Below are 16,607 nucleotides of genomic sequence, written 5' to 3'. Positions count from 1 at the left end.
TACTCGCGACCGAGGAAGTCCTCAAACCTTCCTTTGTCAGATCTTAAGATCAAAAACTATAATACATTATTTTTTATGCTGCAAACTAAAATAGAGTATGCAGCCTTAATCGTATTTCTGTTTAACAACCGTAATAAAAGCATAGAAAATCCATTTTCTATATTTATACTGATTAATATGAGCATTGCCTTTTATTAAACCTAATCCAGTTATGTGATATAACCAGGCTATTACCAAATAAATACTTGATAAGTTGAAACGTTAGATTCATTGATTACTCCATTTTAAATAAAAAAATCAACCAGTCAGATTGTCGCCGTTAGCGGTGTTGTAGCATTTTATTAGCATGTAGGAACAACTATTGAAAATTATAAAACCTACGTGGTATGTTCTTGAACTGGGACTATAATAATCGATATAGTAGAAGCCTTGTTGTATTTATAAATTTAATCAATGCCCCCGTAAGTTCCTACCCAAAAGCGGAGGTTACGCTGTGTGATACGAAAAAAAAGTTAGTAATTGGAGTAAAGTTTGAAGACTGTGTTTGATTAAACAGAACAGTAATTATGAAAAGTGTGTTTTATTTCAAGGATATCGGTCAGAAAATTCTCTTCTGTTCATTGATCGAGTGCTCGTTGTTGATATAATTAATACAAGGCAATTTTAAGTTAGGGGAAGCTTTGCAGTAGCCTTTAAGATTACACGCACAAACTTTATAATGACAGAAAATAATTATGGTTGTTTTCAGGAAAACTAATTGGACAAATTTCTGTAAGAAATTAGGTGGTTTCTACATAAAATCTGGGCTCAAGTAGATACTTTAGAATGATAGATAGAGAGATACGTTTATTGGCAATTTTTACGTAGTAAATACTACATGTCGTGTCACAATATAAATAAGTCACTTATGTACACAAACGCAAAACGCAAATGGTCTAATTATAGGGTAATAACTGTTATCAGCTCAGTAGGGAGATTGTACGGTCGAATAATAAAAGAAAAAATAGAATCAGAATACGAAGACATAAAAACAAAATGGATTTCGTGTAAGAAGATCGTGCACTGATGGTATATCCGTTTTGCAGCAGGTAATCGAAAAACGGAAGGCGAGGAATCTATCTACTCATCTATTGTTTATAGCTTTAGAAAAGGCATACGATACGGTACCTTTGAAAAAACTGTTTCAAACATTGAAGAAAGTAGGTATATATACAAAATATATACAAAAATGCAAGCAGTGTCGTTAAAAAAGGAAACTTTATATCTGAATCATTTCCAATATATATATATATATATATATATATATATATATATATATTTATATATATATATATATATATATATATATTTATATATATATATATATATATATATATATAATATATAATATCTTTATTTATTATATATATATATATATATATATATATATATATATATATATATATATATATATATATATATATATATTGTTGTACTTTTGAATGTCCATAAGCAATAAAAAACCGATATACAAATTTTATTACTTAAATAAAAATTAAAATTAGTGATATTTCATAAAGACACGGGCATATAAATTTTCAAACATCCTGTATAAGACAAAATATGTATTTTAAGTTGTTCGAAGAATTGTTCATTAGGCCTCAGAGACAAGACTTTCAAATATTATCGATAAGAAATTTAAATAAGTCGGTTATTGTGGAATGGATTTACCCGGAATAAAAGTGTATATAGAAAGTGTTGAAACAATAGACCGGGATTTGCGGTGGTTTTTCTCCCCGAAAGATTATATCGGTAAAAGTTTATTAACAAAAGACATTGAATTTAGAAACAGGTATCGTTTGTAGCTATTAGTAAGAAATATTTGTAAAGCAGATAGATTTAGTTAGAATAATTAAAGAAGGTTGTTTTCTGGAATTACCCGAATGACGTTTTATAGAGAGAGTTGGTTGGTAACGATATACGTCACAGAGGTGGATGATTTTTATTGGTCAATTTTTGAATGCAAGGAGGTTGGTTTTGGCTATGAGATAGGAGAGAGAAAAAAAGTTAGTTAGTCAGTTTTCTTCGTCCAAGAAGAGAGGAGCTTTGTGATTTGTGTTTGTTTGAAGTTCCGAAGACGTAATTTACCGGGTGTGTTTATTTGCTGTGTAAAAGCTGACCAGTGTGAGGAACGGGGTACAGAGAGATAGAAAACCAAAGGGTATAAGAATATTAATAGCAGACGAAGCCGGAAACATTTGGAGTTATAAACAGGCGCAGAAATTGGCTCAAAAGGAGGCTGCATAGACTAACACGAGTTGTTGGGTTGCAGATACAAGGACAGATAGGAGAAAGGTGTACGTCATCTGGACCACAATAGGAGCAGAAGCAGAGAAAGGATTTTTTGTTGTGGCGTGGCCCTAGAATTGCAACGGCAGAGAAAGAAAGGTCAGTCAATTTTCATTAGAGCCGGAGTGTGGTCTTCATTTATTAATTAAATAAATTGAATAAATAATAGAGACAGTTAATTTTGCGATCATTTAAAAAAAAAGAGAATTATAAAAAGAGCTTAGTTATAACACATATTAAAAATCAATGTAAAATAACATTTGGGTCCATGATAGAAAACAACTTCTCATATATTTAAAGTTAGTATATTGCAAATATTACAGGATTGATTGTTATATAAAATTTTATTAAAATAAAGGACATCTCACATATAGTTCAGTTGAAATTCTATGTATTTTATTCAGGTCATATTACCTATCCCAATTAGGAAGCCAATTGGAAAATATTTTGAATCCACGATCAAAGGTAAATAGTACAAGTTAAATAGCCTGGGATTGTAATTAATTAATGCTGATTTATTGAGATTAATTGGAGATTAGATCATTTAATAAATATAGACAGGATTTTTTCTAAATAAGCAATATAATACAATTTAAATAGCATAACAATATATAACTCTTTGGTAGGTAACTTTCGAGAAAGCGTCAAGTCAAGGATCGGCTAGAGATGGTATAAGCCAGTTAAGTGTAGAACTTTATTCTAAATGTGAAATTTTCGGTGATAGGCTGTCACTTTCATCAGCACCTAAATGGAAAACTTATTTAGTAAAAATGGTGGAAATTAACATTTAAAAACCTACATTGAAAATGTTCAGTTGGTCCTATTGGTGAAGAACACTGTCATAAATATGTTAAAAATATTAAGAAATACATTTAAAATTTTTAATAAAAACATTACAACACAAAAGGGTATTTTTATAAATACAACACAAAAACATCTAAAACCCAACAAAAACCGCATCTTCATGTTTTAGGAAGAAAATAAGAATTTTTATAACTTATTTTAGAATTTTTATAATTTATATATATATATATATATATATATATATATATATATATATATATATATAAGAATATAAATATAGAATAAAGTTCTATACTTAACTGGCTTATACCATCTCTTGCCATTCCTTGACTTGACGCTTTCCCGAGAGTTACCTACCAAAGAATTATATATACACACACACATATATATATATATATATATATATATACATAGGAAAGCAACAAAGAAATCCAAATATTATGTTATGCAGACGACGCCGCATTAATCGCCGAGACAAAAGACGAGCTTCAAAGATTAACACATATCTTCAATACAACAGCCAAGAAATACAATATGATAATATCAGCAGAAAAAACCAAATCTATGACAACATCTTGATGTGTATTTAATTGTAATTTTCTGTGTTGTTTGGCAACGTTGCGTTGGGCTGTCAACGGCGACAGATGACAGGTAACCAGAAAATGGAAGCAAGCTCTTTTCTCATCTCTGTATTAGATATTTCATAAAAAAGTAATCAAAGTGCAATTTAGTATTTGTATGACGGGCTCAAATTTTTTTTATCTCGTCGACAAAATGTTAAAAAAAAATAAAGTGAAGTTCCTATTTACGATAGGGTTTATACAGAGAGGTGGTTTATATTAGTTATTGTAGCCAGCAACATGGCGTTGATAGGTAATATTGAAACTTTTACCGGTGTTCCAGAAGAATTTGAATTCTACATAGAAAGATTAAAACATTTGTTCACTGTTAATAAGGTTGAAGAAAATATGAAGGTTTTAATGTTAATCACACTAGGAGGTATAAGTTTTTTTCAGGTGTTGAAAAACTTAGTGGCGCCGAAAAAACCAACAAACTTTACGTTCCAAGAAGTGAAAGGGACATTGATTGAACATTTTTCTCCACCTGTGTCCGAAATCTGCGAACGTCATGTTTTCAATCGGTGTGAACAAAAAGCTGTTCAATCTATATCTGATTACAGTGTAGAGCTAAGGAAGTTGGCAAATTCTTCTAATTTTAGACAGTTTCTAGAAGAGGCTCTAAGGGATAGGTTTGTTTGTGGGATTAGAGACAAAGGAACACAAAAGAAGTTGTTGGTAGATTTAACATTTCAGAATGCTTGTCAGTTAGCTTTGGTAAGCAGAAGTAGCACAGAAACAAGTTAAGTTGTTATCCGAGGGAGGTAATATAATTGTATTAAACAGAGGCAAGCATAGAAATTCAAAGTTTAGATCAACTCTCAGTGCAAATCAAAGTTGTAAAAATTGTGGCAGAAGTTATCATAGGTAAATGTCCAGCTGAAAATGGAGATGTTTTAATGGTGCAAAGTTGGGTCATGTCAAGAATTGGTGTCCAGATATTCGACCACAGCCTATGAATGTAGTACAAGAGGAAGAATATAACATTGAGAGTGATGAGGTAAATAATGACATATTTAATCTTCAATTACTATTTAAATGGGAATAAGCCACAATTAAAGGTTAAAATACGTTTATTGACGTTTCAATTTCAACTTCGGAAATCGTTCTCAAAATACAAACATTAGACTAATGTTTGTATTTTGAGAACGATTTCCGAAGTGGAAATTGAAACGTCAGTAAACGTACTTTAACCTTTAATTGTGGCTTATTCCCATTTAAATAGTAATTAATTTAAAATGCCACAAGAAAATAGCTTCAGAACAATATTTAATCTTCATACAGTGAGTCATGTGTCAAATTCTGCATATCATGTAACCCTAAAGTTAAACCAAAAGCAGTCATTGATTTGATCAAACCTAAAAAGGGTAATTATTGTAGTGATAATAAATCATCAGATTTCAAACAAATTGAATGCTTTTTAGTAGCGGAGAAAGTATTAGTAGGATTTTTTTGATCAAATAAAAGGCATATATCGAGCACAGTTTAATTTAATCTTGCCCAAGTACTTTCGATCCCTAGATCATCTTCAGGGGCATTTCGTAAATTGCGGCCTATCCGACAAGATAATGGGCAATTGACGAAATGCCCCTGAAGATGATCTAGGGATCGAAAGTACTTGGGCAAGATTAAATTAAACTGTGCTCGATATATGCCTTTTATTTCATCAAAGTCCATTTATCCGAGCATTCAACCTTATATTTTTTTATTAGTAGGATGACTAGATCCTTATATAACATATAAGTGGCAGGAGAGTAGTATAATAAAACGTGTAAGTCCAGTGACATATTTGGTTCACGTAAATGATAGAGTTTTGTACAAACATGTAAACAGTATTAGGAAACTTTCAACTACTACAAACATAGAACAACCAAATACTTCACTGACTATAAACCATGGGTTAAGACTCGACTCTCCAACCAAATGACTTCTGTTAAAATTAAGGAAACTAGTCCTGATTCAGAAAGGGGTCTACAGTTTGGAAGTCCTGTTAAAACAACAGATCATTCTATACCTTTAGAAACTATTAATCCAACAAGTATTGAATTGAGACGTAGTAATCGTGTACGTCATCAACCACAGAAGTTGGACTTGTAAACTTTTGATTATAGGTAAGGAGGGAAATGATGTGTATTTAATTGTAAGTTTCTGTGTTGCTTGGCAACGTTGCGTTGCGCTGTCAACGGCGACAGATGACAGGTAACCAGAAAATGGAATCTTTTCTCATCTCTGTATTAGATATTTCATAATAAAATAATCAAAGTACAATTTAGTATTTGTATTACGGGCTCAAACTTAACACATCTAAATACCCACTACGATGTAAAATCGAAATTGATGGAAAAATAATAAAGCAGGAAGCAAGGCTTAGATATCTAGGAATAGATATAACTAGTTACGGAGATGTTGAGGAAGAAGTACGACAACAAAGCTTAAAAGCAAGTAAAGCCGACAGGATCTCTTAATGACACATTCTGTAAGAACAAATACCTAAGACAAGACACAAAACAAAGAATCTATAAAGCAGCAATTAGACCTATATTAACATACACGGCGGAGACAAGACCTGATACATCTAAAAGCAGACGACTACTAAAAACAACAGAGATAAAATTACTTTGACGAATATCAGAGAAACTTCTGTTTGATAGGGAGAAAAGCGAAAACATAAGAAGAGCAGGCGATATAAAAGACATAAATGGACGGGTGACAAAACGGAAACAGGAGTAAAACAAACACATTAGTAGAATGGCAGAGGATAGGTTAGTGCAAATAGCACTAGATAAGTCACCAAATGAACAAAGAAGTATTGGCAGACCAAGAAAAAGATGGTGCTATAATTTAAACAAATGTAGGAAGCTAGTATTGAAGAAGAAACAGGCTTTAAAGCCTACATACAAAAAGGAAGAAGAAGAAGATGTTTTTATCGCACTCAAGATATGAGTACCCTCGAATAGGAAAAAATACTTGTAATGCTGTCGAAACTATATTTTTTAGTCACGAGATAATGGAGGTAGTGAATGAAAGTATAGTTTTTGTTTTGACCTCTGCAAGAATCGCAAAAAATTTGTAATTGATGAATTTTGGCAGGTAAAAATTTTTCCACAAAACTGTTGAGCATAAAACATATGTCATTCGACATCTTACAAGCAACTGTTTCATCGGATGTGTAGAAGGCTGCATCTCTACTGGATAGAATGTGAATATTAAAGCTGTAGAAACTCAGTTGTCTTCTGTAATAGACATCATGGTGAGGCCTAAAGTAAGAGTACCTTTTTGTGCTAGAATACATGAAAATTTAATAATCCAGTACTACAAATGCTTAAAAGCTAAAGACAAAAAAGTAATGCTTTAAAATAACCATCTACCTACTCAAAAGGGACGCCTATAACCGGTACTAGAAATTCACAATTGATGGAATCGATTCAACTTTGAAGGATATATAATCGTACCAGTTTTTATTTTTCTAAATAGAAACGTTCTGAAGGTATTTAAAAAAAACTAATTACAAGGCGCCATCTTTGAAGAGCTCTAGCTCCCTAGAGAAGAGTATTTTCGAACTAAGTGAATTGGGTTAAATTATCTGAGGAATTTCCGATCTTTGTTTGTCAGGAGAGTTTTTGAACACCCTGTATAAAAAACTATGTTTACCAGAATTAAAAAAAAATTGCCTTACGATCTCTGTGACAAAATTAGTCCATTTTTCTAAAAATTCACAGTTAAAACACAGCTAATTACTTAACCTTTAGTATAGGAAGGAACCATAACAATAAAAACCATAACCACAAAATTTAAATAAAAGATTCTCTTTTATTAATTAAATATGTCGTTAAAATAGACCTTGCTCGAAAACTTTAAGATTTATTTAACGATGCTAGGACCCATGTTAATGCTAATGATTCTCCGTGCGTGATTTTCGAGAATATAGATGCTCTTTTATTCCTACACGAAAACTCCGATCAGTCTGACCTAAATATTTTGAAGGACAATTATTGCATGTTAAGGTAGACAATTTAATCTTTATCTAATACGTCCGCTTTGTTTTGTTGGGCACTAATCGCGTTGTAAACTTCCACAACAATTAGATATTGTAACGAATATTAGAGTGAAAGTTACTGTAATGTTATAGTTGAACTTCTTTTTATAAATTTATATAAATTTATTTTTGATTTTAATAATTTAAATTAAATATTTGTTTCTTCACTAACTTATGATGTTTTCAATTGTTCTAGTTACAAGATCTAGCTCATTATCCTATGCTAACAATACTTACAACAACTTCTAAACTTTTAATTAGAGATAGGATATTTTAACAGACAAATTACCACTATTTTACCAAAAATTATAACACTAAAAATTAATATCATATTAGATAGAGTACAGACGTGGTAGATATATACCTTACTTCTTTTCTAATGACCCATCAAGACATTAAACTGACGCAAACTAGACAAGGTCACGCCTAAAACGTAAAAACAATTAGGTAAACTAGAGATTTCAAAAAGGATTCAAATTTATTGGTTAATTTTACGAGAATGATGGTATATGGAAGATGTCCAGAAGGCCTTTGATCAGACAGGCCTGATCTAAAAGCTGCACCATGCTGAACTGTCTACTCCCTTCGTAAAAATAATATATTCCTATCTCTCCAATCGGATAATCCGTGTCAAGGTCGGTAACATATTATCCACACCATTCACTTTACAAGCTGGAGTCATCCATGGCTCAATTCTAGTACCAATAATATACACAGTCTACACCGCTTACCTAGATCAGAGTCAGTACGACTATTTGCTAACGATACTGCACTGCTCTCTGCCAGAGTATACAATGGGACGCTGAGATAAGCGTCTGTATTCGAAAGAGCACAGAACTAGTTGAATAGACTTGTTAGGTGGCGAAACAACTGGAGAGTCGCACTCAATCCTTCCAAAACGCAAATATTTTTATTTAAATCCCTTCGCAGCCGCGATGCTGGAGGATCCGGATAACCCTCCTAGGAAAAATCTCGATTTCAGAATCTCAGTGTCCTACTTGGGAGTTTATTTTGACACGCCTCGCAACTGGAACATTGAAATTCACGACACCCTAGACAGGGAAGGAAAAGAAGCGAAACTCCTAGGCGTGCTGACGAAAACTCGGAAATACCTCAAATAAAACTCCCTTGCACATCTACAAGACTTTCATCAGGCCCATCATCTAGTACAAAGCGTGTGTCTACGCGTCACTAAACAATCATCAAATCAACGCCATTGTGGCAATAGAAAGGAAATCCCCAGAAAGTACATAAGGTATTTTTTTTCCAAACGTCACTAAAGTATTATTTTTTGTGACGTGATTGCCAATATAAAAATGTTACTTTTATGCCTAGACACAAAACTGAAGCACTTACGCCAAGGCACAAAAGTATAAAAGTCAAAAGCTTCGTAAACCACAGTGAACTTGGTAGACAACAATCCTTCAGTTACAGTCTTTGCAGTATACAAATTATCTGGAGGAATACGCGATGCCGTGGGATCTTCGAAATCAGACATAATACTCGTACTTTTGGGTGACAATAAGCACAAACGTTCACAAAACTTAACGAGTACCGTGAAATTTTCTTATTTATCAAAGTGACAATCAATAGAAGTAAGCATAGTAACATAAAAAATATTTGCGACGTTTAGAAAAAAAAAATAGTGTGTTCTATTCGGAGTGCAAATGACTTTTTGTGCCTCGGCTTAATGTCATCTTGCTACGCTCGTCCGTCAAACCTACAGCCTTGCCACAAAAAGTATCATTTTTACTCCAATAAAACAATATACTATATTAATAGATTCAAGGAATGGAACAGACGTAATAAACTGCAGAGGCGCAAACATAGACTCAGATCATTGGGCTAGAATTTTAAACATCAGTAAAGAAAATAAAATGGATGGAAAAGAATGGAATTTGCAATAGCTGAGAGATGCGACAATTGCAGAACGGTATTCGAAAAATATCACCAACAGGCTAAGAAATCAAAATGTAAATGAAGGAGACCAGACAGATATAGACTCATATTGGACCAGAATGAAGGAAGACATTGAAGTAGCAGCGAAAGATGAAATAGGAACAGACATTTGTGCAAAATCATTGGTTTGACGATGAATGTAAGAATGTAACAAAAGAAAAAAATGAAACCTACAGAAAGATGCATACCCGACGAACTAGAACAACTGTAGAGAATTACCAGACAAAGAGAAAAGAAAAAAATAAGGAACTTAAATATATAAAAAACCTAAACAGAGAGAATAAATTTAGAGCGTTCTATAAAAAAGTTAACATTAACAGAAAAGAATTCAAGACAACTACAAGACAATGCAGAAGTCAGAATGGTGACCTATTAACAACAAGGAAAGATGTATTGAATGGATGGGTGGAATACTTTAACAAAGCACTTAATATAGAGAAAGAACAAGAAAACCTGGAAGACGAGAGAGATGAGGTAAGAGGAACAGATGAGAGGGAAGAGGAACCACCACCGATTCTTGAAGCTAAAGATGCAGTTAAAAACTTAGCCAAGAACAAATCACCCGGAATAGGTAATATCCCAGCCGAACTCTATAAAGATGGTGGCCAAGATACCATAACGGCATTACAGCAACTTATAAAAGAAATATGGACACAGAAATCCCTCCCCAATGATTGAATTATTGGAATACTTTGCAAACCATACCCTAAAAAAGATTCAACATTAAAGCATTCAACTCTAACCACAGAGGAATTACGCTGCCAAATGCAGCGTATAAAATATTTTTCCCAATACTATGTCACCGTATGCCACCGCATGGCAGATCCACTACAGACGCGATCTACATAGTTACACAAACAATCGAAAAATGCCACGAACACAACATAGAACTCCACATCCTCTTCGTAGACTTCAGACAAGCCTTTGACTGTATTGGAAGAAATAAATTATTTATTGAAATGAAAAATCAAGATATAACAAAAAAATGAATTATATTAACAAAAATGGCCATGGATGGAGCTCGAGCTAAAGTAACAACAGAAGAAGGTAGCACAAAATCAATTGCAATAGAAACAGGAGTGCGACAAGGTGATTCCCTGTCAACCACATTATTCAACATAGCAGTAGAAGGAACAGTCAAGGCCAGCAAAATTAAAGGAACTATAGCCTACTCCTCAAAACAAATAGTTGCATATGCAGATAATTTAGTTCTTATGGGAAGAGACAAGGAAAGATTAAAAGAAGCAGTAACAATCCTGGCAAAAGAAGCACAGAAAAGAGGTCTAAAAATTCCAGCGTCCAACAATTTAAATATTTTGGAGTAATAGTGAATGTCCAAAACAAGAGAAGTGAAGAAGTAACGGAACGAATATTAGCAGGCAACAAAACATACTGGAGATATCATGGGCTAGTGAAGGACCAGAACTTATCTAGAAATACAAAACTGAAAATATACAGAGTTGCAATCAGACCAGTAGTTACGTATGCAGCTGAGACAATGTGCCTCACGGAAAAAGATGAAGAAAAATTGAGAATTTTCTAAAGGAAAATCCTCAGACGGATGATGGGCCCGATAAGAACGGACAACGGAGAAATAAGAAGAAGAATAAACCATGAACTAAGAGATATAATGAAGGGAGAAGATATAGTTAGATTTATTAAAGCACAGAGGCTGAGATGGCTGGGACATATAGAGAGAAGGAAAAACGACCTACTGATTAAGAAGATCACCACATGGAAACCAGCAACTGAAAGACCAAGGGGAAGACCCAGAGAGAGATGGGAGGACCAGGTCATGAGAGATATCAAAATTCTGGAAGTGAGAAACTGGAGGGAACTACGCACATATCGAAATGAGTGGAAGAAAATTGTAACGAAAGCCAAGTCATACAACAAACTTTGACAACTTACAAGTGGAATGCGGAGTGATTCACCGCAATAAGCGAATTACCGAAGAGCTCTAAGTAAGAGCGGCAAACATTCCACCTGGAATAAAAAGCCCTGATGATGATGATGATATCACCGTATGGCACCATATGCAGAACGGATCGTAGGAAAATACCAGGCTGGTTTCAGAGGTGGTAAATCACAAATTCATCAGATTGCAATCCTGAAACAACATTTTAGAAAAAACACTCGAATATGGCATTGATACTCATCACATATTTATAGACTAAAAAGCAGCCTACGACCCTGTGGATAGAAGAGAAATGTTCAAAGCAATGAAAGAGCTAGGTATACCAAATCAGTTGGTAAATTTAACAAAAGTAACTCTTGAAAAAGTTGAATGTAAAGTACGAATTCAGGGGGAAATGTTTTAAAACAAATAACAGGCTGCGCCAGGGAGACCCTCCCTCCTGTATACTGTTCAATCTGGCTCTGGAAAAAGTAATACGTATGTCTCAAATCACAGCCACTAGTTCAATTTATAATAAATCAGTGCAAATCCTTGCCTACGCTGATGATATCATTATTGTTGGCAGAACGGAAAACGCTGTACGAGAGTCATATGTAGCATTAAAAGCATCAGCTACAAAAATGGGTTTAATAATAAACACCAACAAATCGAAGTGTATGAAAATAAACACGCAACCACAAATGCTACCACTACTTTTGATAGGAAACGACCTTTTTTGTATTATTGACTTAATAATTCAATAATTGAAAAATATTACTTCCATTAAGTGATCGCTAGTTAAAAAAGTTAAAAAAAAGAGCTATATCTCAGATATTACTGAAGCTATTTTTAATAGTTTTAAAAAGTTTTAATAGTTTTACGAAATAAAGTCCAATATATGAAAACTAAACCCTTTTTGCACAATTTTTACAAAATGGAGATAATTTCGGATTGTAAACTTTTTTTAATAATAATAAACACTTTCAACTAGCGATTCCCAAATGTTCATCCTTGATTTATTATGATACTAAAATACACACATCAAAATAATCTAGGGGACACCTAGATTAATAGCTTTAAATTAATGTTAGCTGTAAATACAAAAATAAATTTATGTTCTTAATCTTTTTTGTTGTTTTGTCGATTATTGTACCAACCTGGAAGGTAATGCTGATAAGAATAGCTATAAAAAATTTAACAAAACTTCAATATGCGTTTTTTGTCTATAAATAAAAAGTAATATTTCTTTATTGGTACTTGATTTTCGATGTCTATGTGGATTTTTATTTAGTTTTGCAATTGCCAATAATAGAGAGACAATATTTAAATCTCGAAACGCAGTGGCGTACTATCGGGATGCTTCAAACTGGCAGTAGTAAAAGAGACGTTGCTGAGGTGGTCCACACGAACATAATTAATCATTTGTGCTTAAGATGTCAAGAAATTGGTGATAATAGTGAACATCATACAGGCCGTACAAGAATAACCAACCAGATTGAAGAATGCTCGAAGATCTGTGAGAGTACCTGTGTTATAAAGAGCAAATCGCGCTCATCGACTTCAGTGGGCACAAGAACACCCAAATCACGTTAAAAGTGAGTGGGCAGCATCTACTTTGTTCACAGATGCGTCACGATTTGGATTTGCATGATATGCTAGACGTACAAGAACTTGGAGCTATTTGGCAATGCTGAACGATTGGTCACCGTTCAGGATGTTCATAGACAGCAAAGCAGCAGTATATTAATATGAAATGGCATCACTCTTGATCAAAGAATCAATCTAGTTTATATGGAATGGTTTCTAAATGCAAGAGACTACCGGGATATTATTCTCGAACCTATTGTTGTACCCTTTGCACAACAAGCTGGTCCCTAATTTCAACTAATACACGACAATGTCTGTCCACATACTGCCAGGGTCGTGCGAACATTCCTCGAAGATAATGAAATTGAGGTTTTACCATGACCTGCACAATCGCCAGATTTAAACCCAATTGAACATGTATGGGACATATTGGGCAGACGCATTTTACAACAAAATGTTGCGTTGAATACAAGACAGTAACTGTTTGAGGATCTTTCAATGAAGAGCCGTCCCGATTTGGATTTGCATGAGATACAAGACGTATAAGAACTTGGAGATATTTGGCAATGCTGAACGATTGGTCACCGTGCAGGATTTCATAGACAGCAAAGCGGCAGTATAATAGTATGAGGTGGCATCACTCTTGGTCAAAGAATCAATCTAGTTTATCTGGAACGGTTTCTAAATGCAAGAGACTACCGGGATATTATTCTCGAACCTATTGTTGTACCCTTTGCACAACAAGCTGGTCCCTAATTTCAACTAATACACGACAATGCCTGTCCACATACTGCCAGGGTCGTGCGAACATTCCTCGAAGATAACGGAATTGATGTTTTACCATGACCTGCACAATCGCCAGATTTAAACAAAATTGAACATGTATGGAACATATTAGGCAGACGCATTTTACAACAAAATATTGCGTTAAATACAAGACACTAACTGTTTGAGGGCCTTTCAATGGAGTGGAGCAGAATACCCCAGCAAGACATTGACTATTTGATTATGAGAGTACCTTATACATGTGGGACAATAATCAACAACCGTGAAGGTCATACACTATACTAACTGAACCTAAGGACTACTTTTTTGGGAGATGAGGGATAATACATTAGTTTTTATTTTTTTTGTTACCATTTTTTGACTTATTGAGTTCTTTTTAATTTTATTACGAGCAATTGCAATATTTCTAAGAAAAAATGTTTATTTTATATTCGGGACACTTGTTTATAACTTTTTATTAAAAATATTTAAAATAAATTATTGGAAATCCTTCAGTAATCTCGCATTTTGTTTTTGTCCCCTAAATTATTTTGATGTGTGTATAAGAAGTTAAAAGATTGTTCTCAAATATTTCAACTATAATCAAGAAATAACTTTTCATAGAAAAAAATTCTATTGAATTCGTTTATGTAATTATGTAATTCTAAAAAATTTACGTTTCTATAAGTTTTCTAAGTTGGCTGATGTAATTTTCGTGAAATCCCACTGCTACTAATTGAATTCTTTGTGTAAAGTATTCATGAAGTGAAGTTCTATCTAGTTATTGTTCCTTAGAGGTTCCTATTCTCGCGTTTCTAACGATGTAGCTTTAAATAAGTGAGCTATCCTTAAAATAATGTAATAGGCTACATTCACTAGAATACAGGAATATGGTATTTAAGGAAAGTCTTTACATAAAATAAAAAAAGCGGAATCTGCAGATCTTACGATAATTTTAAGAAAATTCCGCTCTCGAAAGAGTGCTTACAATTTTGACATTCATTCCAACAGTAAATAAGTTGTTAGAGTTTTTAATATTTAGCAATGTTGTTACAACGTGGAGTCCGATAAGCCATCGCGCCTCCAGCACAAAAAGCGTCAAAAATGACCAGAATGGACCTTAGCGTTTTCTCATGGGATTTAATATGGGGAAATATCCCGTAGCCCTGCTGCCCATTTACTACATGAAGTTACAAAAGTTCGATTATTTTCTATGTCTAAATTATATTCCATAACAAACTGTAGTAATGACTCACCTCTTTCATTGGTGTTTGTCCTGCCCCAAATGCATTGGTATCACAGCCGATGATTAATTTCAATCCACTTTTCTCACACATTACCGAAGTCCTATAGACCTCTTATTTTGCCACCCTTGTAGAACCAGTGGCCCTGTGTTAAAGCTACATTGAAACTTCTCATTATCTTCTTAGTACGTTCTGACGAAGCTTCATTACTATGCTGGAGGTTCCACTTCATGACTCTGGAGCCATCGATGATTGGAGCCATCGAGGTATCTAATAGCTTTAAAGGATATCTTTTTAAGTCTTCATCATCATCAGTGGCGTTACAGCTCTTTATGAGCCAACGCCTTCTTCAGAACAATCCTCCATTCGCTCCTGTCTCTGGCAACTCTTCTCCATGCTCTAATTCCGATTCTTTCTGCTTTCTGCTCTAATTCCAAAAACTTTTCTGACTATGGCATCTTCCTCTCGTCTGATTACATGACCTATCCATCTGAGGCGTGCTACCTTAATGAATTTTACAACGTCAGGTTCTCCAAATCTTCTATACCACCCAAAATTGTAACACCTGCGCCACAAACCTTGTTCTTTTATGCCTCCATATATTCGTCTTAGTATTTTTCGCTCAAAACGTTTGAGCAATTCTTGGTCATTCTGTGTTAGTGTCCAAGTTTCTGAACCATATGTTAGCACTGGTCTTATTAGTGTTTTGTATACAGTCAGTTTAATTTTTCTAGGCATTTTTAAGGCCATCTGTCTTCTTAAGCCATAGTAACACTTATTGGCGAGCACTATTCAGTCAGAGATTCTGTGGACCTTCCTATGATGTCTATGTCATCTGCGTATCCGACAATTTGTACTGATTTGTTAAAGATAGTACCATTCGTAGTAATCTGCGACTCTCGAATTATTTTTTCTAATGCCAGGTTAAATAAGAGACACGATAGTCCATCACCCTGTCTTAGTCCATTTTTGCAATGGAAGGGTCTTGAGAGATCTTTTGGATTTTTACCATGCTCTCTGCACCTGTGAGTGTAAGTTTAGTTAACCGGACAATATCAAACGGAATGCGAAATTCTACCATAGCAAGTAGAAGTTTATTTCTATTAACGGAGTCGTATGCGGCTTTGAAGTCAACAAATATGTGGTGGGTGTCGATGCCGAACTCTAGGGTTTTTTCAAGGATCTGCCTCACTGTAAATATCTGGTCCGTTGTTGATTTATTAGGACGGAAACCGCACTGATATCCTCCTACTATTTGTTCGGCGTAGGGGAGGAGTCTTTTGTACAATACGTTGGACAACACTTTATATGCCATATTGAGTAGAGTGATGCCTCTAGAATTATCACACACCATCATGTCTCCCTTTTTG

The 16,607-nt window shown here is 34.1% G+C and overlaps 2 protein-coding genes across 11 annotated transcripts in view; both read left to right on the top strand.

Moving 5' to 3' along the window:
* The window catches only part of pHCl-1 (pH-sensitive chloride channel 1), a 446,892-nt gene that overhangs the window by 31,181 nt on the left and 399,104 nt on the right, over positions 1-16,607 (top strand). The gene's annotated exons all lie outside the window — the stretch shown is intronic.
* Positions 3,993-5,846, top strand: LOC140450433 (uncharacterized). The gene is made up of 2 exons (XM_072544072.1): positions 3,993-4,466; positions 5,589-5,846. Exons 1-2 carry the CDS (start codon positions 3,993-3,995, stop codon positions 5,844-5,846), a joined length of 732 nt encoding a protein of 243 aa, XP_072400173.1.

The sequence above is a fragment of the Diabrotica undecimpunctata genome, chromosome 9 (genome assembly GCF_040954645.1).
Source record: "Diabrotica undecimpunctata isolate CICGRU chromosome 9, icDiaUnde3, whole genome shotgun sequence".
Classification (NCBI taxonomy): Eukaryota; Metazoa; Arthropoda; class Insecta; order Coleoptera; family Chrysomelidae; genus Diabrotica; species Diabrotica undecimpunctata.
This window is presented reverse-complemented; position numbering and strand designations above follow the sequence as displayed.

Bases quoted from the DNA above. Each gene is read 5' to 3' on its own strand.
- LOC140450433 (XM_072544072.1), top strand. From the start codon at position 3,993: ATGGCGTTGATAGGTAATATTGAAACTTTTACCGGTGTTCCAGAAGAA. The intron at 4,467-5,588 runs GTAAGCAGAAGT...AAACAGTATTAG, and splicing joins ATGCTTGTCAGTTAGCTTTG to GAAACTTTCAACTACTACAA.